Here is a 21,706-nt window from a genome sequence, read left to right on the forward strand (position 1 = left end):
GGTTGCTAACGATTTTAACATGATTAGTTTTAGAGAATCTGTGTTAAATTAGGTTATCTAAATGGATGAAATAAGCAACACTGATTCTTCTATTAATATTATATTGGAGTCTTTAGACTTAGTTGAAGAACCAAATGGATTCTCTCCAAATGATATAGCATTGGTAAGAAGTTATATTGTATTCTAAATTGCTAAGTAAATACCCGTAAGTAAATTATAGGCTGTGAAACTACAACCGGAACGTTTATAATATTAAAATTGCAAAAAAATTTTAATTTATTTTAAAGACATTGACTGAGTTTTGGGACAATTTTATAATTTGTTAAAATTGTTTTTAAATTATTTTAGAGTAATGAAGATTCTGATGATTTATTGAACATTGATGTAGGCGATCTTTACCAGTTTTTTGATGAAGAAATTTTGGTTGATTTAGGTATTATACTAATCTTAGTAAAAATCCAGACAATTTTTTGCTAAAATATTTTTACGGAAGCTTTAAATTCTTTGGTATTAAGTCTCTAATACCTAAATACCTAACATTTATCTCTATGAAAAAGTTACCCTAAGTCATATATTTAATTAATTATTTATCATGCAAATGCAATCTAAAAAACACCTTATTAAACTTGCTATATTTTGTTTTTTAGAGGAAAGCCCATACGAAGAGCAGTGGAGAAAATTGAAGTCTGTTTTTGAAGGAACGAATGCAGATACAACGATGCTGCAAGCTCTTTACGACGATTTTCACTTTATAATTGCTTTTCGAATAATGTTTGCAGATGAAATTGAAAAGAAATGCTGGTAATTGATACTTTTTTTGTTTGTTATTGAAGTAAACACTGTGGCATTAATTCAAAATTATTTACTTATATACTTTGGTTGTTGCATATGAAATTATTTTCTCAAATATTTAGTCATGTAAAATTACTTACTCAGGTACTAGTACCCGAAAAATTTAAAGTATATAGTAAGAATTATCATATTTCTGATGTTATTTTAGAGTTGTAATGTAAAATACGGACAAATTTTAAAATTTTATAAAGCACCAAGTAGTTCTATGTCTTATATTTATTTATTAAACTTAATAATTGTTTTGTAGGCATGTTATAGACACAGACAGTCACACTTTTCGCGACATTAACTTCAGACAGGGTCAAAAAATTATCACTGATCTTTTAGTGAAGGTAAATGAGGCATTAAACAATACCCAGTCTTCTGTGGAGGACCAGGTTAATCTGCGCAACTGGAAAAAGGAACTAGAGGTAAATAATAAAAGTAAACAAATTAAATTTGGTCGTAAAACATTTAAAATATTTTTAAAAATATTTAAAAATTGAAATTTGCTTTAGATAGATTGTAAGTTAAATATTTTTTAATTAATCTGCCGAAATGTTTGTTTATTTTTACTAGTTATTTAATCCACATTTTACTTTGGGTAATAATTCGCCTTAATTCAATTTAACCCGGTTTAAATTCTTAACCTTCCAAGTTTGTTTGTTTAACAAGTTAGGTTTGTGATTTTAGCACAGTTAGCCTGTTTTGTAAAACAGTTCAAGTTGATTTTATTTTTTGTTAGAAGTGGTTTTGTCTTCTTATCTGTGAATAATCTATCTCTTAACTTAACATAAACACAGTATTATATTCTAGTTTCAAACTTATTTGTTTTGTATTTAAAATTAAACAATTTTTATTCATGATATACACTTTAGTTGTCAACATGTCATATTAAAATATTTTAAACTTCTTGTGTAAAAGGATAGCTTCTTAACATCTTGGGTATAGTAATTTAAGAACTTGATAAATTACTTTTTTATCTGTGTTATGATCAGCCCATTTATGACACACATTCGAATTTTTAAACTGCTGGCATTGCAAAATTTGACCAAACTTTAAATATAGTTTTCTGATCTACATTAAATAACTTTTTAATAAGATTAAGTGGAATTTATTTAATGTCCTTTTACTAAAACTAAATTTTGTTTAGAAACTGAAAATGTTTTTAATGCCGTCCTCATTTGACATTTAATTCCATAACATAATATATAAATAAAAAGGTTAAATGTTATTTTAAAAACAATTTTATACAAATAATGTGGTATTTTAATCCCCACAGCCGTAGTGAAGGAAAGGTTATGTAACACTTTATAATATTACTACTCTGTAAATATAAACAAAATATTGTCGTCTGTAAAAAATGCTTTCTAATGATTACTTTGCCAAATCTTAAGTTGTGTGTTTTTTTAATTAAGAAAGTAATGGCGGTAATAGTAAAAATTCTAATTCTTTGAAACATTTTAGGCCGGCATTAAACTATAAATAAGTTTTTATGTCTGATAAATTTAATTAAAGAATTTAGCCGAAATTTTTACTGCTGTCACGCAACGAATTTTGATGAACGAATGCTTTTCGAGTTACTCTCGCTTTTACTACGTAGTCGTGAGGTCATAATTTCATTACTGGCTAACATCTCTATCTCATGACGTCATAAATAGCACCCGAATTTATTGAATTTGAGACAGTGGTGGTGCTAAATTTAAAAAATTACGAAAAATGTATTTATATATGGGTTATATAGGATTACAGTATCATGTCAGTTAAGCAATTTTGTTAAATTCTGGTGACTAACCGTTTATTAAAATCACGTTTTTATTGTGTTTTATTGCTTTTAGATTGCGCTCACTATAAATCGTGTAAAAAACGTCGTTAAGTTGGTATGCGCTTAAACAGTTTTTTTTAATCGTACAAATTGTTTTATCAGCTGTGTTTTTTACTTGTTTTTAATCGAAACTGTGTCCACAAAAAATTATATACCAAACAACAGATGTTGTTGATTATTAGAAACCCCTCCTTTTTTATTTTATTTTCGAAAGAAATATATTTGCGGTGATATCATTGTGTGGATTGAGATTAAATTTTCCGTAATGTTGATGACCTTGCTTCTACTTAAACATTATCGCTTAACCACGTGGTTAAGTCTAACGCTCTATCCAAACATGTCCCGTTAACTAAACACAAAAATTGCGACAATAAGTACACAACAAATTATATATAAATGTTTAACTCTTCTGAAAAAGTTGGGTTTGGTGGCCTTGGGTTTGGTGACCATGACATAACATACTTAAAATCCTTATGTAAACATTAATACTTTTGGCTTGTTTTAAATCATTAAACTGATTTTGTCATTTTTTCCCGTCGCATTGTTGTAATATTAGTTGTATATCATATTTATTATTTACTTTTATCAATGTGCGAAAAACCAAAATAAAAAAAAATATATATAAACCGATTACGGTGATTTCAACGCTATCCGTTATCACGGACCAAAATATAAGGTTGCTCAAAATTGTTATACAATAAATTACCAAAAATGTAAGGCCTGGTGTCATAACGCATAAGCCCTTTAGATGGATAGTTATTTGGCCTGTAAAAATAATTATTTTTTAAGCCTGTTACCCATTGTATAATCGGTAGGCGTACGCCTACCCATATTACCCCAACAAGCGTAAAAAACGTCAAATTTTTTGGGTTAAACACATTTTTTAATACTGGTTATAAAATGCTTGGATGAGCATACTAGTTACGGATCGAACTAACATTCGTGGCTGGGAATGAAGAAATAAATTAACGTGTTGGGATGAAGTTATATATAGATACCGGAAACTTGTACAAAATGTCGAACTAACGTTTTTCTTTTTGTTACGCTACGCTATGAGTATAAATGGCAAAATGTTTTTTTACAATCGTGTATTGTACAAATATAAAATAAATTTTTTTCGAAAATTAATAATTAAACTATGGGAACTTGAATTAAATGGTAATAAATTAAGTCTCAACTCTCTTTAACCTTTACGACTTTACAGTTAAAATTACACACTTTAATTTCTCCATTTACGAGAGTTTCATATTTGTGACATTATAAAAAGCTGCTCTTTATATAAAATGAGTTTAATATTTGTATTTGAACCCACTTTAAAATAATTTTAATTTAATTTTTCGTTGGGGAAGGTTGTCTATTAAGATCCGTTAACGCAGGGCTTAAAGACAAAAAGTGTGGCATGGTTTGCGACTTGAAGTCTTTTGACTTGAAACCTGATGTCATGGCCGGTATATAACACTACCAGACCAGGTTTTAAGTAAGTTACCAACCTCAATAGCGTCATCATCTGGTGTATTTTTAACTCGTGCCTACCCACGTGGGCACGTTAGAGAGTCATGTTTGGTAAAATAGACTGTATAGTACAGACACAAACTGTTATTTTAGTACCGTTTTTCATGCTTAAAATGTAACAAAAAAGCGTTACTTCGTACGTCAAAACACGTTGAAAAGGAACTTAGTTTTTGAGCTAATTTGCAATTTTTGTGAACTAATTCGACCTCACAGTGAATGTAAAAAACGACACGTGATAAAAATAATTCAGCGAATTATTATAATGTAGCGACTCCTGTATCATTAATAACCCTTACTTTTACTGTAACGTTTACCGGTGGTTAACCACATCTAGCAAAAATATTGAAGTTTGCTTGAATTTAGCAATTTTTTTTATGGCTGCGTTAAAGTCAATGTTACTATCTTATAAAATGGCAGTTCTGGATGTAATAAGTTTTTTTAATAAATTTGAGCTCATTTTTTTAACGGCGTTTTTTTGAAATTTTATAAAATTACCGAGTCAATGCCAAAGTAATATTTTAGCTTTTGTTCGCCCTATTTTGGGTAAGTTACGTAAGCCCATAAGTAAGTGTATTAAAGACGCTAACAGTAGACTGTTTATGTTATGCTAGTAACGCTTCATTACTAGTTCTAGGAACTGTAAATCGAAACATAGTGGGTAGTAAATGGTAATTCAGCTGAGATTATTTGCGGGTATTTTGAGGATCAAGATTTACATTCTTGGTTAATTATAGTTAGCGGTAAATTCCTGTTATGTGTTATGCATATGTAATTGCTCGCATAATTTAGTATGCAGATTGAGCAAACACGTTGTATGTATAAGAGGTGTAAAGTGTAAATATATTAGTTCGCAGTACTCGTAGATTTTGATCAGAATTTTAAATCAAATAATTAAACTGTAGCAAACGTAGGCGTGTTACATATTCCAAGTACACTAGCTTAAGATTAAACGATATAGCAAAAAGTAATTTTTTTTATTAAGGAATTTGTTTTAAAACTTGTTTTCTTATATGAAAAATATATTTTAAGTTCTAAAAAAAGAGTCCTTTCTCGTATGCGGTTAAATCTAATTTCTAGTACTGGGAATTAAGTGCAAGAAAACCGCATTATTGAATGAATCTTAGGACCGTGTATAGGTATTACGTTGTATATGAAAAACAGTTTATTATATTCGTTTTATTTTTGGTCGGCATGCAAATTTTTTTGGGTAGGGCGCTCGTATTTTAATTTTAAACCGACGTAATTTACGTTTTCGGGTAAAAAAAAGCCCGATTATTGACGTTAATGTAACGTTAAAAGTATAGATAGAACGTCGTATTTATGTTTAATATAGTTTAGGCAAAATAATGTTAGAAAAAAAAAATTTCTATTTATATGTGGTTATGTTTAGCATTTATATCAGTTTAGAGAGTAAAATAGAGTCGAGTAATTTTTATAATAACGCTGTATGGAACGCTATTAATTCGATGTTGTAGTTCGAGTAAGTAATGAAGAAAATTGAACGCTCAAAACAAACTGAATTTTCTATTTTTAGTTTAACGTTTTGTTAATGTTTAACTAGTATGGTGTGAGAGTATGTGCCTTAATAATAAAGGTAATGTGGCGCACTAAATGTACTTGGTTTTCAAGAGCGTTTACTTTGGTTAGTTAATATATAATGTATTGTTAAGGCGTTGGTGAAACTGACATTAACCTTTTATAATAGTGTTTTTGGTATGATAATAGTGTTTTTGGTATGAAATCAGTTTTATAATAGTTGTAAATAATCTTTTATTTTGAATATATTTAAATTATTGCAGTTTCACTTTTACTATGTGATTTTTTGTTTAAATGTAGTGTGAGATTTTATATTGTTGTCTCTAAGAATAGAAATTGTTTATATCTTAAAACAAATAGAATTTAATGTATTCTCATTATGTTTGGTGGATATATTGATGATTAAATTTTAAAGAAAAAATAAAAAGAAAGTAAGGTATGATTTTTTAACTAGTATTGCCTTCTGATAAATCATAAAGATTAGATAGGTATTTGTGTTATGTAAAGTATTACTTACTTCTTGGTAAGTAAGATCTGTATATGTTTAACATTATTCACCGATATTTAGAATTGTCTATATAATTTTGTGATTTTAAGTAAAAAAATTGTAGCGGAGTAAGATAGTTTCAATAAGCAAAATAATTTTCACTTTATTGAATCTTAATTATTTTTAACAAGTAACAAATGAAATCATTTATTTAATTTCTGCTTCGCTTGCTATACATGAAAGACAGAATTTTCTACCAAGTCATGTTTGTTTCTTCTTTACTTAAATCAACAGAAGAGGCATAAAATACACAATAGGGACAATTTTGCAATAAATATTAGGCAAAAAACAGGAAATTTAATACTAGTGCCTGAAAAAGTAAATACCTAGTTCACCTTCAAACGCAAAGTCAATAAAACCTTTATTTTTCTTGTTCGCTAAACCTTGAAGTGTTATTTATAAATTCAAGGTGATAGCATATGTTTAAATAAATAGATTTTGATGTGTAGGTGTAAATATATATTTGTTTTGCTATAAATACATTTTATTTTGATTTCAGAATCGGTATATGCAAGACCCTTTAAGATTCGTTCAATTTATGTTAAATTTACTCAAAAAAGAAAAAGACATAATAGAAATGGCGGAGCAGGTAAGCAGTGCTTTAAAACTAGCAGTTTCTGTTACCATAATATATTATTAAACTAAACTGATTTTTTATGGCATTTGGATAAATTTAAGCCCCAAACTGGGTCAGGGTTAGATTTAAACGAAATTAAAGAAATATTTAAATAAATTGTTCAGCAAATAAGAGGTGATCAAGGGAACAATCATGAAATGTTTGAGGAGAATAATATGGTTGGAGTAATTGCAGAAAACAACCAGACTCCAGTTGATTTTAGATTTATTCAACAAATATTAGTGGTGAGTTTAAAGGGTGTAAACATAGAAGGTATGACCCAAAATTGGGGGTTACTTAAAACTGATTTGGTCGGGTTAAATTTGGGTTAGGTATTGGAGCTGTTAACATTTATATATGGGTATTTATAGGGGTAAATAAGGTGGGTGGGTAACAAGATTAAATGTAAATGAAATTATTACATTAAGATTATATTTTTTTATGTAGTATTTTTTTAATATTTTTTAGCAATTATCTGAACTGGAGCAACATAGTTGTGTAATAACAGGAAAGGTGAAGAAATGTGTGAACGATCTGCAGGAGCTTTTTAGGCACACTAACGGAGATAGTAAGTATCACTACTTTAAAAACATCTGACTTAAAAACTAAAATTGATCTAATCTTTAAACAAAATTGGTTGGGGTTTACATGTTGATTTGAAAGGGCAGTAAAATATGAATACTTAATTACTTTCAGTTGCTTCACTTGACCGCTATGATTTAAGCAGAATAACTGATAATAATGTTAAAAAGAACATTGAAATATTAAGAAGTATGAAGTCAACTTTTACTGAGGAAAGACAGGTATTTTGGCTTTTAACTTATTTGTTGTTGCACTTGTTAGTCGGTCTTACAACACTTTTTATAAAATAGAATACCAGTTAAAGGGGGTATGTTTTAAAAGGGGTGGTCTCAAGGAAGCTTATAGTTATGAGGGGTGGGTCTTTTTCTTTTAGGGGGCCCAAGGTTGTTTTTATTATAGGTGGAACTACTTTTTCTTTTGTTACATATTTTTTTACTATTTAAAAAAATTATTGTCCCTAACTTTTTTGAGATTTCCTGTTATAGATGGGACTACTTTTATTTTTGCAGCATAACATTTTTTATTATTTTTAAAATTTATTTTTCTTAACTTTTTAGCAACTTATAAACGGCCATGCACAAATCATACTCACCCCACTGAAGGTTTTGTGGCTGGGTGTACAAGAACAAATCAAGGCATGGCAACGCTCGCAAGCTTATGCAGAAAATGGAAAATTAATGAAGGGAAGTTCGGATATTGATCAGCTGGAGGGATGGTAGGAAGTTTTTTTTATAGTGGTTATTTTTTTATTTTTTTTTAAGGCAAAACTTTTGTATTTGTAATTTCTTTAATACTTTATAATAGTTTTTAATATAAAGTGATTGTTATTAAACAAATTATTCTTTTCTAAAATGGGCCTGCTATAACTGAGCCTATATTAAGATTAAATTTATTAAATTTTTTAGGCTACTAACATCATAAAAACAATAAAATTTTTTTTGTATATTTATAAAATATAAACATTTTTTGTTTTTATTTTTAGTTGTCGATTAATGGCACAAATCTTGTATGGAAGCCTGGATCAAATTAGAGGATTGGTGCATATTAAGATAGATATAAACGAGGATCAAACCATTCTAGCTGAACTACAGAATAGTTATGAATGCTTTGTCAAAGAACTAGTAGCAAAGTAATTGAAAACTTAAAATATTTTAATTAAAGTAAAAATAAAAAATTTTATTTTTAAAAAAAAGTTTTTTTTTACGAAATATTAACTTTTGTTAAATTTTTTTCGTAAGTGCGCTTGTAGTGGAGAAACAGCCCCCACAAGTGTTAATGAAGGATAAAAAATTCGGATGCAGATTAAGACACTTAGTCGGAGATGGACTTGGGCAGGTGAAACCTTTTTTCTATTCATCTACTTATAAAAATCCCTAAAAAAAGAATTTTTACATAGGGGCCTTAACAGAAAAGTATACAATTTAAGGTAACCCAGTTATTTTTAATTTTCAGGTTCGATTTGATACAGAAATATCATTAATTAGCACCGAAATGGCTTGTGAAGTCTTAGAGAAAGGACCAACTACCAAAATGTAATTGAAAAACTTAAATTAATACTTGCCTTTAATTTTAGATATAAACATGTATTCAAAAATGTGTGAAGCTAATATTTTTTTAACAATTTTATATTTTTTTATACAGAAAATGCTCTGGAAAAATCATAAATAATATAACAAAATCAGATTTTATTGAACAGACCCGACAATTACACGTTCAAATGAGAAACATGGTAAATTTTATTTATTTCAATCAGACGTAAAATTATAGTGTTATACTTATTATAAATCAAAAATCATTAATTAAAAGTCAATTTACAACTTAAACAAAAGGTAACAACTGTTATCCCTACTCAGTCTCGAGTTGCTTTCGGCAGTTTGGGATAATATAGATTATAGTTGCCTTATAACTAAGCTGCTGATTAAGTGCTGGCTCAGCAAGAGTTCATTCTGTTTATAGTGCCTCACTCAGGGGCGCTACTGCATGAAAGCAATGGGGATCGAACCGTTGACCTCATGTAGTGTAGCTAGCAAGTGTTCTGACTATTACATCTCGCAAAATACCAAAAAAAAATCAATTTTTAAATTACTACATGGTTTTTATGATGATGTAAGCAGTAGTAAAACATGCTCATCTATAGTATTACAATATATTATAAATAAAATATTGTTTTTTAGAGTTTAAGTATGAGGCAGCGTGGGGACAGAGGTAGAGCTGCAATTGTGGCTGAAGAGAAGTTTTGCATGATTTACAGATCAAAAATCCCAGTTCGATTCCCGTCCAACTCACAATGTGAAGTTATTGCACAGGTATAAAAGTTAAGATATTTATAGAAACTCTGTTTTTGATTTTGATTAGTATCGTGTATTTCTCCGGTTATTATTTTGATTAAAATTAAGAAACTCTTGGGTAACTGTTGCCAGTATTCTAGTTGTTTAAAAATTGGTTATTGTTTTTGATATTGAAGTTACTTATTTATTTTTAGACAATGTCGTTGCCAATTATTGTAATCTCTCACGGCAAACAAGAAGCAGATGCACAAGCAACTGTATTTTGGGATAATGCCTTTTCTGAGTTGGTATGTAAATTAAAAATTGAAAACAGTTAAAATGTATAAGAAATAAAGCAAAATTTGATACAATTTAAATAGTTTTACTCTTATAATCTCAAAAGTTTTAACAGTTTTAAATGACTCCATGTTACAGTTATTTCATTTATTTAATTTTTTTTAGAATCGAATTCCATTTGCTGTACCCGATGCAGTTCCATGGGGTTGGATATTGGACAGCCTGCACTGGTTGTGGGTAAAAAACTGTCAGAAAAAACAAGACCTAACTCAGCGTAACATTGTCGGACTTGACGGAGAAAAAACACAACAATATTTGACCAACAAATTGTTCGGTAATACATTTTTTAAATTTAACTTATTGGGTCAATTCAAGATCAGAGTAGTGTTAGTTATGTCTATGCTGTTAAGTCAGCCTTTTTAACTCAAGTTTATATTTTTTATAGGTGTTGCTGCAAGTGGCAAGATAGGTTATAACACGATGGTGAGTTGGCGCCATTTTAATCGCGACAACCTTCCCGATTTACCCTTCACTTTCTGGATGTGGTTGTTCAAAACTATGGAGTTAGTTGCTCATGATCTAGTGAGGCCCTACTGGAATGATAGGTCAGTGTTGTATATTTTAAACACATTTAATTTGTTTAAGTTTAATTGTCTCTAAATGTAGAAAATTATTTTTTTAAGTTTTAATGTATGTGCATATATATTTTAAACAATTCTTTTGTGTGTATTTTGTTAATTTATTCTACAAAACTTCTCATTTAAACTTCTGTACTTGTACTCATTTTATAATTATTTAAAATTCTTAACATACAATCACTTTGTTTTTAGTTTGATTCGAGGATTTATCAGTAAGAAAGATTGCCTGGAAGAATTAACTCAATGCTTGCCTGGGACCTTCATGTTTCGATTTAGTGACACTCAACCAGGAGGACTCTCCATTTCTTGTTACTCTCATTCTAAAGAACATGGTAATAAAGTTATTTTATAATTTCAAAATGTGACAACCATTTCTTTTGTAAGTTCTGCTCTGCAACTTGTCTCTAAATGTGTTTAACTAACCCAACCAAATGCAATCTTTTTTATCCTTTTAAATAGGCATTAATTAAAATTTTCAAAATTTTTTAATTATGATTTTAAAATGTGACAGGCATTTATTATAAGTTCCAATTTGCATTTTGGGTCTGTAGATGTTTAACTTACCAAACTAAAAGCAACCCTTTTTATCCTTTTCAATAGGCATCAGAATTTTTTTTATTTAAAACAAATAGAATTGACTTAAATTATATTTTCAAGGGGGAAGATTAGAAGTTGGACATTTGGAACCTGACCTGATCAAAGATTTATCACAGAAGGAAATCCCCGAACTTGTTAATGACTTACAATACCTGAAATACCTTCATCCAACTAACATACCAAAACAACAAGTTTTTCAAAGTATTTTTACTTCTTTTATTTTCTAGAAGACAAGATATATTGTTACATTAATTTCTCTGACCAAACCATTTATACATTTTATCTTTTTCTTCTGATTTTAGAAAAAGTTCGAAAACCCACTGATGGATATGTGACCAAAAGACTGACAGCAACAGCTGATAATTTCATTCAAGATGGTTTTACAAGGCAGGGCGAATGCAGCTTTGTCAACTCCCCTAGTAAGTTATTATTAGTAGAATTTTAAATAAGTATATACCATGCAAAATGGTTTGTTAATCTTGGTTGTCTTGTCAATATTCCACACATATTTGCATATTTTGGATGCACTTAATCCCATTTCACATGGTTTTTACTAATTGTTTGTTTATATATAAGACTATCCAGTTAAATGGTAATATGACGGATATTTTGACAGGGTTTATCTTAACCTCGTTGAGTTTTAAAGTTGCACTAATTTAAACTGAACATTTTATTTTCAGCTGATAGCTTTGGAGCTCAATCTCCGTCTTACAACAACAACCTAGTTTCACCTTCACCCAGCATTGACTCACAATCATTATCGTAAAATATTTAAGTAAAAAAATATTACAACAATCTTAAGGAAGATTTTTATGATAATTTCTGAGAAATTGAACCCAAAAACTTTCGCAGATTGCTTACTACGAACATTAAAAATCGGCCAAAGATTTTTTATTTTTTTCACTTGTGACTTAGAACCATTTCCGTGACAATTTTTTATTTTATCAGCATTGCTTTGAATCTTGCAATATTTATAAGCTTAATTTCTCACGAAAATATTACATAAAAAACTTAGTTAAAAAATGAATTTCTGCCTAATTTATTTATTAGTAATTCTTATGTTTTAGTTTCTGTTTAATTTTATGTCTTGAATGTTTAATTTTACACTGTACATTTAATTTAAAATTTGAATTAGTGTGGTTTTTATTTTATTATAACATTGTAAAAGAACTTCTCCCATTCTGCAAAGGTTTAAATTTTTATCATTAATTGGTGTATTAGTCAACAACTTTTTAACTGTTTTTGTTCTTGAAGTGTGTTTTTTTATTAATTTCATTTGTTTGCAGTAATTGTGCCTTTCTTTAATTAAGTTTCAATAATTTGTTTATTTTTTATTCTAATCAAATGCGGTTTTAATATGTATTTGTTAATCAAACGAAATCTTTGTTACTGGCATTTTTTAAATTAAATTTATGGCTAACTCTAACAAAATTTATTTATTGTTACTATATGTCCATATTTCCTGTCAGAAAACAATTGGAGGACGTTTAGGTTTTTTTATTTTGAATAATTTAATAGCTTTGTGTTTATAATTATGTGTAATATCATTTCTGCCGCAATTTAGTAATGTACATGTATTTAGTTGAAGCAATCGGTGTATTTTGAAATTATACTTTTTAAAGTAAGCTATGTATTGTTCGTGTATTTTAAATAAACACGTTGGCCGTTTTTTTAATCAGTCTGTCCGCAAAAATGGGGCATATATACATTTTATTATCTCAGATGTGGGTAGAGCTGTTTTACAACTTAAGTATGAAGCTACTTTTTTATTATAATTGGCCTGTTTTATTTGCCTGATCAGCAGCCTGCCGACAATTGGTATTCGTATTTAATAAATTCTAAGAATTTTTATAATAGCATGCGTTACAGGATTTTTCTAAGAACTGAATATATAAAAATAACTCGTATTGAGGATAAACAATAATTAAAAGAGATTATAAAAAGAAAAAAATTTTATTTATTTTTTCTATTTGTTTATATTTCGTGATTCTCTCATTTAGCGACGAGATCTCAACCGACAGCACGTGATCAGTATTTTCATATTTTGACGAGTTTAGGTTAGTTATTGTACAGGCTAAAGTTAGCAAAAAAACGAATATGCTGTGTATTAAACTGTTGTTGTTAGCTGCCAATATCTTGTTGGTATTTGGTTTGGATCCCAACTTAAATTACATCTACCCAACGGAAAGTTTTTTTGACCAGAAGGTATTTCACATTAACTTACAATTTTTCTAATCTTACTAAAATTAACCTAAACACTTTTATACGCTTATTTAGGGCCTAAAAATTGGCAAAAATTTATACTATACATACATTTACTAAATTTAAATTTTTATATATACTATTTTCAAGTTAGCATATTGTAAAAAAAAGTATTTTTCCTTTTTAAAGATAGACCACTTCAACCCATTGAATGATACAACTTACAAGCAACGGTTTTTTGTGTCTAATCAATATTGGGAAAAAGGAAGTGGACCAATATTTTTTTATTCTGGGAATGAGGGAGATGTAGAAGCATTCATTAACAACACAGTAAGTCTTACAGCTTTTTAATTGTTAAAATATTAGTTATAGAAATACTTTCAAAAAGGATAAATTAACTGACCAGCAGCATGGTGTAGTAGTCAGAACAATTGGCTTCACTACAAGAGGTCCTGGGTTCTATTTCACACAACCCTTATGCTGTTATTGTTTTATATTATAAAGAAAATTATTTTACTTTTTACTAGGGTTTCATGTGGGACATTGCACCTATCTATAAAGCACTTGTTGTCTTTGCTGAGCACAGATTTTATGGAAAATCAAATCCTTATGGAAATTTAGCCCCAGCTGCGGTAACTATACATTATTATCAAATAGTTGTTATAGTTTTTAAGTTTTTAATAGGATCTTGTTGCTTGTTATTGTTTATTAGGTCAGTAGGTCTGAAAAATTTATTTATACAAATATTCAAAATAAAAACTGTAAGTTTATTTATTTTTATTTAATTTATAAGGACAACAAGGAAAAATTTTCTCAATTTACTGTTGAACAAGCTTTAGCAGATTACGCCGTCCTTATCACTTATTTAAAAGACACTTTACCAGGAGCCAAAGATTCTGCCGTGATCACATTCGGAGGTTCTTATGGTGGAATGTTAAGTGCTTGGTTCCGAATAAAATATCCACATATTGTTGATGGGTAAGTTTATGGTATGGATATTTACTTTAAAGTCTCAGGCTTGGTCATTAAAATTTAAATCTTATAAATAAATAGTTACATAAGCTACAATTAAAGTTACAATACAGTTATCATAAGTTTAAAGTATACAGGAGGTATTTATGTTCTTAAAGCTTAGGTTAAAATTTTAAATTATTGTTGATTTTTTTGTATAGGGCTATAGCTGGATCAGCACCAGTAAGATACTTCCCTGATCATGTTGATTGCAGTAGCTACAATCAAGTTGTTACATCTGACTACAGTCAAGTGCCAGGAAATGGAAGCACATGTGTGAGCAATATTAGAAATTCGTTTCCTGCTATTTCACGCATTGCTGCTAAACAAGACGGCCTAAAGTGAGTAAATTTAAAATTTTTCAACTTTTCCTAAATAAATGTTTTATTGTTTGTGTTTATGATTATATATTTTGGTTAATTATGTTTTAAAAACATAAATAGAACTCCATTTTTAAACAACTACAGAAAGCTAATTTAGCTCTTTAAATTGATATTAAAATTACCCGAAATTTATTTTATTTATATTATGTTTACCAGTATAAGTATTCGCAAACAATAAATGCATGTTACGTAATATAACATGTAGGTTGGTAAAACACAAAAATTAAAAAAACATTGGTACACAGACACTAACAATCACATTATTTGATGTCACATGATATTTTGGAAATTTTGTGCCAAATCGTGCAAGTTTGTTTAAGCGTCATTAAAACGTTTGTTGCCAGAAATGAAAAGTTTGCACTAGATTAAAAACCAAAGTTTATTATATTACTTTAAAGCTATTTACATCAAAAATTGACAAATATTTTTCTGGTATATATTTTACCTACTATTCACTATGTTTTTTTTATATTAACGATTATAATGTACATTCATTTTATATAATTTCTTAGGTGGTTTTTGGTATTTAAATAAATATTCGATATGTTAACTTAAATTTTTGTTTTATAAATTTCAACTGTAGTTTTTTTATTAATATTACAGGGAATTAACTGAGATATTTAAACTGTGCAATCCTCTTAATTCAGCTAACGAGTTAAGTGCTTTTATTCAAGATACGCTTTCATCTACGGCAATGGTTGATTACCCTTACCCTGCAACATTCCTAGGCCCCATGCCTGCTTGGCCTGTTAATGTAAGAATAACATAACCCATTTTTAAAATAGAGGGTGAACTTAAAGTTATACTCATTACTAAACCATTTTTTTGATGATTTATTAGGTAACTTGTGATGCGATTTCCACACCAGGTTTAAATGATCACGACTTACTCGTGGACTTACAAAAAGCTCTTGGTGTTTCACTTAACCACACTGGTGATCAAACTTGTATTAATTTGGGTGGAAGTCCTCTTGGTGAAAATGTCAACAGGTAACTTCGATACTAAGTCTTAAAAAGCTTTACATTATTGAATTACCAAGAGAAATTTTTGTAAAAGGCTTTTTTTTATAAGTTTGTTTAAAGATACCAGCTATCCTTTGCTTTTAACCTTTGCTTGTTTAGGAATCAGTTAATTTTTAGGACTTTTAATTAGCATACTATTGTAATTGATTTTTATACTTTTTTTTTTTTTGTTTAGTTTATGGGGTTTTCAGACTTGCACCGAAATGGTGATGCCATTTTGTTCCAATGGAATAACTGATATGTTTCCTGTAGCTACATGGACTGAAGCATCTTGGGCAACATGTAAGAATATAATTCTGTATATTGAAATTAAGTAAAATCTGTATGGTTAAACTTTAGATGTATGTGTAAGTGCACAACAGTACATTGTTTTTTTATTATTGAAAGATTTTTGGTGTCTATTTTTTTGAATTTTATTGAAATTAAGAAAATGACTTTTAATTGATTCATAGTTTTATTGTTTAGTCATTTTAGAATTGCATTGTTGGAAATTTTTAATAAAATAATCGTTATATATAGATTGTATGAAAGCCTTCGGTACAGTACCACGACCAAATTGGGCAATTCTTAACTTTGGAGGTTCTGATTTAAAAGCAGCAAGCAACATCGTGTTTTCGTAAGTCTTATGCTAGTTTAAATATCTAAACCTAGATTCAAAAAATTGATTTTTAAAAGAATATTATTTTATATATGTTAAGTTTTTTTCAACACTTGGTTTTACTTTATAGCAATGGAGAGTTAGATCCATGGCATGTTGGTGGAATACTAACTTCACCTTCATCTTCAGCCATAGCTATTATTATACACAGTGGAGCTCACCATCTTGATCTTAGACATTCTAACCCTAAGGACCCGCAAGACGTGATAAGTGTAAGTAGCACTTAGATAAAGTAAATTATTATCTTTTAAATTTTGGTTGTTCAATGCTTGAGGCATATTATATCTTCTGTGAGTATGTGACATTGGTTAAATACAATTCAAACTCACAACTTTTTTATGTTAGTGCTTAAGGCTATTCGTACTATTTTTTTGTTTTATCGTTTATTTGCGTCTTTGTTAAATTTTATGGTTTTGTGTTTAGGCAAGACAAACGGAAATGCAGCAGATTAATAATTGGATAAAAAACTCACAAAATCGGAGAAAAATTCCAAAGTAAATGGAACAAACACGTTTGATTTTCAACATAAGATAGGCTTTTAAAATCTTACTAAATCCCTGATATATAGTCATTTGATTTTTTTCATTTATCATGAGATATTTCATTTATTTTTTAAACAAATACTGCATCTTAGGCTCATTATAAAGTGATAGTTCATATATACTAAAGTCACTGTTACTAGATTTTTGATTTCAAAAAAGTGCAATATGTTTAGTACTTGTCAAAGTTCATTTTTATTACCATGATTTAATAAAGCATTTTGTACGATTCCTATGTTGTGGTTTATAAGGAACTAAAGCTTTACCCATCCAGCGTTTAGTTTAAATATGGCATTTTAGAAACTGAACAGTCGTATCCATCTACACACAACAGGTAACTTAAGGAGAATTTAGTTTTTTTTCGCTACAAAAACTGTTAAAGGGAAACTTGAAGGGAAAGTACCAAGTGCTTTTGCTAATAAATAATCACCTGGTTGAATTTCCTGAAAACTTTTTAAAAGGTGTTATTCTGCTATTTTTAGAAAAGTAAATACATAAAACAAACAGCATGTAGGAAAAAGGGGGTTGTGTTATAAATTAATGTAATTAGCTGAACAAAATTTATGTTATATTGTTAAAGTTTTAGGTTAAAACAGTTAAGCTATTTTTTTAGGAATATTATTTTTTGCCCAGAATTTTGAGTAAAAATTTTTATTTGAAAATTGTTTGATGAGTTAGTGTTTATAGTGTGAAATATTTTTTCAAAAGTCAACTGATTTTGGAGAAGGAATCTTTGAACTATCAAAACAATATTAATAAAACCTTACTAAATAGAGATTTAAATGGACTAAACAAAACCATGAATGAATCTCCTAAAAAATCTGGCGCACAAGATAATAGTTCTATAAATACTGGCATCAATTTAAAAATAGTGAATAGTAATTCTTCATCGCAAGCTTCTGAACCTAATCACATATTTTTACGTGATCATAAAACCTATGATAGTTTATTAGCTAATGGTGATTCTAATACATTACTAAAAAGATCTTCACAACCGATCTCAGATGTTACTGAAGCGCCTCCTGAAAAACAAATCAAACGGCAAAATTCAATTGAAATGATGCTACCTGCGAAGCCTGGTAACCTCCCCATTACTACCTTAAAGCAAGAAATACAGAACCAAAATGTGTTCAATGGGCCAACTACAGTAACGCATGTGCATAACCATACACATTATAACGTATATAGCAAAGAGGAACTGAATGTCATCAAAGGTATTGTTAAAGAAAATAAATTTTTAAATTCTTTTAATGCACGATTTAGTAAAAAAAAATTTTATTACCTTAAACATATTTCTAACATGCATAATAAACAATTATTCAAGTAATTAAATCAAAACCATAAAGTTTTTCATAAAATTGTCAAAGCTAAATTAAAAAATTTGCATAATGATAATTTATAGATAACGAAAAGAAAGCAGAAGAAAAAGAAGAGCAAAAAGTTGAAATTCTAATCAAACAGCAGGACAACAATTAGACAGTTAAACATTGTTAAAAATGCACTTAAAATTAGTGTTTTAATTCACTTAAAATAAGTGTTTTTATAATTAAACACTTTGGTTCAACTATTTTGATTTGTTTCATAAAATTATTCATTTAAAAATGTTTTATCTATTAGTTTTTAATGATAAGTTTTCTATTGTTTGTATTAGTGTAAACATTGTGGTTGATTGTTGCAAAGCACTGCCATTTTAGGGTGGGTTTTAAAAAACTGAATTGACTTAAATTAAGCATATACTTATTTCAATGGTAAATCCAATTTTGATTCTAGAAACTCGGACCACCATTGATCATTAATTAAGTAGCATTAATTTGGCTTTTAAACTGGCTTTATTAGAATATTAAACTGGTTTTAACATTGGTATCAAATCTTGGTATTTCAAGTTTGTCATGACATTTTGACCCACCTTATATTCTGTAACTTATTTTAATTAAAGTTTGTGATAGTATTTTTTGCGAGTGGCAAAACACAAACAATGCAAAGCAACTTATTGTTTTGAAATACTTTTGGTTAGTATTGTAAGTATGAAAAACATACTAACATGACAGAAGTCTTCCAATGGCTTGAATAAGAAGTTTATCTGCATTATTTGTGTTTTTCCACTCCACAAATATATACTTACATGTACTTTAATTTTCTTTAATCGAAAATATCACCTTTTTTTTATTTTTTTTGGGGTGGTATTTTCAAAAAAAATTTATATGCGTGTCTGTAATTTTTAAATTGTTTTTTTTATTTGTTTAATAGGTTTTGCAGATTATTTTGTATAAATTTAGGTATTTGTGAAAAAAAAGACATTTAAAATAAATAGGTAAGAAACATGTTGTTGATAATATTTAATTGTTGATAATATTTAAAACTGTTTTGGTTTATTTAAAGACTCTGTTATTATTTTTAATTTAGATACTATGGAAACCAGCATTAAAGAAGAAAATGAAGAAAAAGCGACAAAAATCAATGTAAACATTTATAACCGTCACAATCACAACTTAACTCAATACAACACCCAACATGTAGTAAATCAATATGTCATCAATGGACCCAACCACAAGGAAGAAAAAACTTACTGGAAGAATGGAAAACATCCATTGTCTTACAGTCCGGGGAATGGTATTATTTCTTAACCATTTTCACTGATGTTTTTACACAACATTGAGAAATTTAACCAAATTATCATACAATTTGTTACTAGGCTACCCCTTTATTTTTTTCACCTACATTTAAAATATATTTTTTTTAGAATCGAACTCAGATAAAAAATCAATAACAAGAACAAAAGATCAAAGCAAGTTAGAAACTTCAAAACCCAAACAAGATTTAGAACCTAAACAGAAGAATCAGTTATCCACAAACAGCTCAGAAAACAAAGAAAAATCTTCTGTAGACTTAAAACTAAATTTAAATTCCTCACAGCAAACTGCTGATATTGACACTTTACCAAATAATATTCAAAATGAGACTTTTTTACGTGAAACTATTAAAAGTAATGTTAATTCAAAGAATACTAATAGTGTTAAAGAAGACAAACTGTCTTCTGAACTAAAAGAAATCGAAACCGAGACTCAAAAACCTGAATCCAGCGCCACAAGCAAAACAGCTACAAAAAAGGTTTTAATTAGGAAATCAGTTGATAAAATGCCTAACATTTCTCCGAGTAAAACACTCAAGCGCTGTGCACCAACTGTGACACTAGAAATTGAATCAACTGAAGTAAAAGAAAATCCAGTTAAAAAGCAAGTTAAAATACAGACAACTTCATCTTTCAGCAATGTGGTTGCCACCTCATATGTTTACCAAAAAATAGAAAATCAAACTATTTTTAATGGTCCTACCACCTTAACTTACCACCATCATTATGCACCAAAACATGATTTCAAAGAACACCCAAAAGAAGCCAGTCAGTATTTTAATTCCTACTTCAGTTGTTGATTTTTACTTTATATTAAATATAATTTCTACTTATCATAAAGAATTTAGACAATGTCTGTTTATGATGTACATTATTTTATCTAAATAATGTTTTTTATATATTCAAGATAAAGAAACTGGTTTAGAAAAGGGAGAGAAGAAATCTTGTATTACTACAGGTATTATTACATAAGATGATAAGTCATCTATAAATTTGTTTAATTTAGATCACAATTTGTTACCGAAATGTTTATTAAAACTAATATTAATATAAACAATGTAGTTGTTATATTTGTTAAATTTTTTTTATTGTTGTTATTTTAGATCAAGAAAACAGTGAAAAAAAAGCAAAGAATGAAGTCGAGAACACTGCGAAAAATAAAGCAGGTAAGAAAAGTTATTTTCGTGTTTTATAATCAATCGTTAAACTTGGTAATTTACTATAATAAATTTAATATTCAAAAGTGTTACTTTATATTTAACAAAAATGTAACTTGTGTTTTTAGAAAGTGAATCTAAAGTTGTGCCAAAATCATCAAAAACTAAAGAAAAATAATTTTGTTTAACAACAAAATATGCTGTGCATCAGTGTCAATACACTTTTAAATTAAAGTTTTATTAAATTTCAACACCAAGTGTAAAATATTAAAATAAATGACATATCAATATACCCACTTTTTTAACTGGGATGTGTTATATAAGCAATATGTTAAGGGGTTTATTGTTTTTAACTTTTTTTAGTATTTGCTTTTAAGTTTGCAAGCTTTTTATGTAATATGATATGTATTATTTACTATGTACCTTTATTAGCACACACGTTGCAGATAACACCATTTTAAAAGATCATCCCTTGTGTTTTAAATAAACTTTAATTGGGGATACAATTTTACATTTTTATTGTCCAAAAACTTGATTACACACAACCGCACGTGGGCGTCGGAGGTGTAAATAAACGTCATCGGTTTTTGAGCCAACCACGTTGTGCCTTGTGTATGAAATATAGTCGCGCCGATCAGCTGTTTCTTAAGTTAAGATGTCGTGTTCTTTAGAACAAAAAATACCAAAGGAAATAGGGAATTTCTGATGCAATATTTATAATTAACTGTGTAAATAATACTATATAGATAATGGAAATCACGTGTGTGCAAAAATTGCGGCCGGTATGTAGTGTTGACCGTTGCTTTCACGTTGTTAAGCCATGCCGGCAAAAATAATAACTTAAACGTTCAAAACGA

At 28.6% G+C, this 21,706-nt stretch overlaps 3 protein-coding genes across 3 annotated transcripts; all 3 read left to right on the forward strand.

The window, feature by feature from the left end:
- Positions 1–26: 26 nt before the first annotated feature.
- LOC145755498 (signal transducer and activator of transcription 5A-like) lies at positions 27–12,884 on the forward strand. The gene is made up of 21 exons (XM_082571736.1): positions 27–163; positions 349–433; positions 648–801; positions 1,100–1,262; positions 6,751–6,840; positions 6,993–7,112; positions 7,336–7,435; positions 7,564–7,670; positions 8,007–8,164; positions 8,432–8,578; positions 8,688–8,784; positions 8,902–8,981; positions 9,091–9,178; positions 9,624–9,755; positions 9,932–10,024; positions 10,179–10,347; positions 10,459–10,618; positions 10,844–10,983; positions 11,309–11,449; positions 11,551–11,667; positions 11,929–12,884. The coding sequence occupies exons 1-21, from the start codon at positions 62–64 to the stop codon at positions 12,012–12,014; spliced, it is 2,529 nt and encodes an 842-aa protein (XP_082427862.1). The 5' UTR covers positions 27–61; the 3' UTR covers positions 12,015–12,884.
- Positions 12,885–13,262: 378 nt separating this feature from the next.
- Positions 13,263–17,287, forward strand: LOC145755324 (lysosomal Pro-X carboxypeptidase-like). The gene is made up of 11 exons (XM_082571551.1): positions 13,263–13,453; positions 13,640–13,780; positions 13,978–14,082; positions 14,244–14,428; positions 14,623–14,802; positions 15,448–15,598; positions 15,685–15,833; positions 16,042–16,148; positions 16,386–16,482; positions 16,595–16,736; positions 16,948–17,287. The coding sequence occupies exons 1-11, from the start codon at positions 13,346–13,348 to the stop codon at positions 17,020–17,022; spliced, it is 1,440 nt and encodes a 479-aa protein (XP_082427677.1). The 5' UTR covers positions 13,263–13,345; the 3' UTR covers positions 17,023–17,287.
- Positions 17,288–17,590: 303 nt separating this feature from the next.
- Positions 17,591–21,564, forward strand: LOC145754905 (uncharacterized). The gene is made up of 7 exons (XM_082571070.1): positions 17,591–18,277; positions 18,466–19,374; positions 19,467–19,673; positions 19,804–20,460; positions 20,600–20,650; positions 20,796–20,858; positions 20,978–21,564. The coding sequence occupies exons 3-7, from the start codon at positions 19,472–19,474 to the stop codon at positions 21,025–21,027; spliced, it is 1,023 nt and encodes a 340-aa protein (XP_082427196.1). The 5' UTR covers positions 17,591–18,277; positions 18,466–19,374; positions 19,467–19,471; the 3' UTR covers positions 21,028–21,564.
- The last annotated feature ends 142 nt before the right edge of the window (positions 21,565–21,706 follow it).

This window comes from Corella eumyota, chromosome 6 (genome assembly GCF_963082875.1).
Source record: "Corella eumyota chromosome 6, kaCorEumy4.1, whole genome shotgun sequence".
Classification (NCBI taxonomy): Eukaryota; Metazoa; Chordata; class Ascidiacea; order Phlebobranchia; family Corellidae; genus Corella; species Corella eumyota.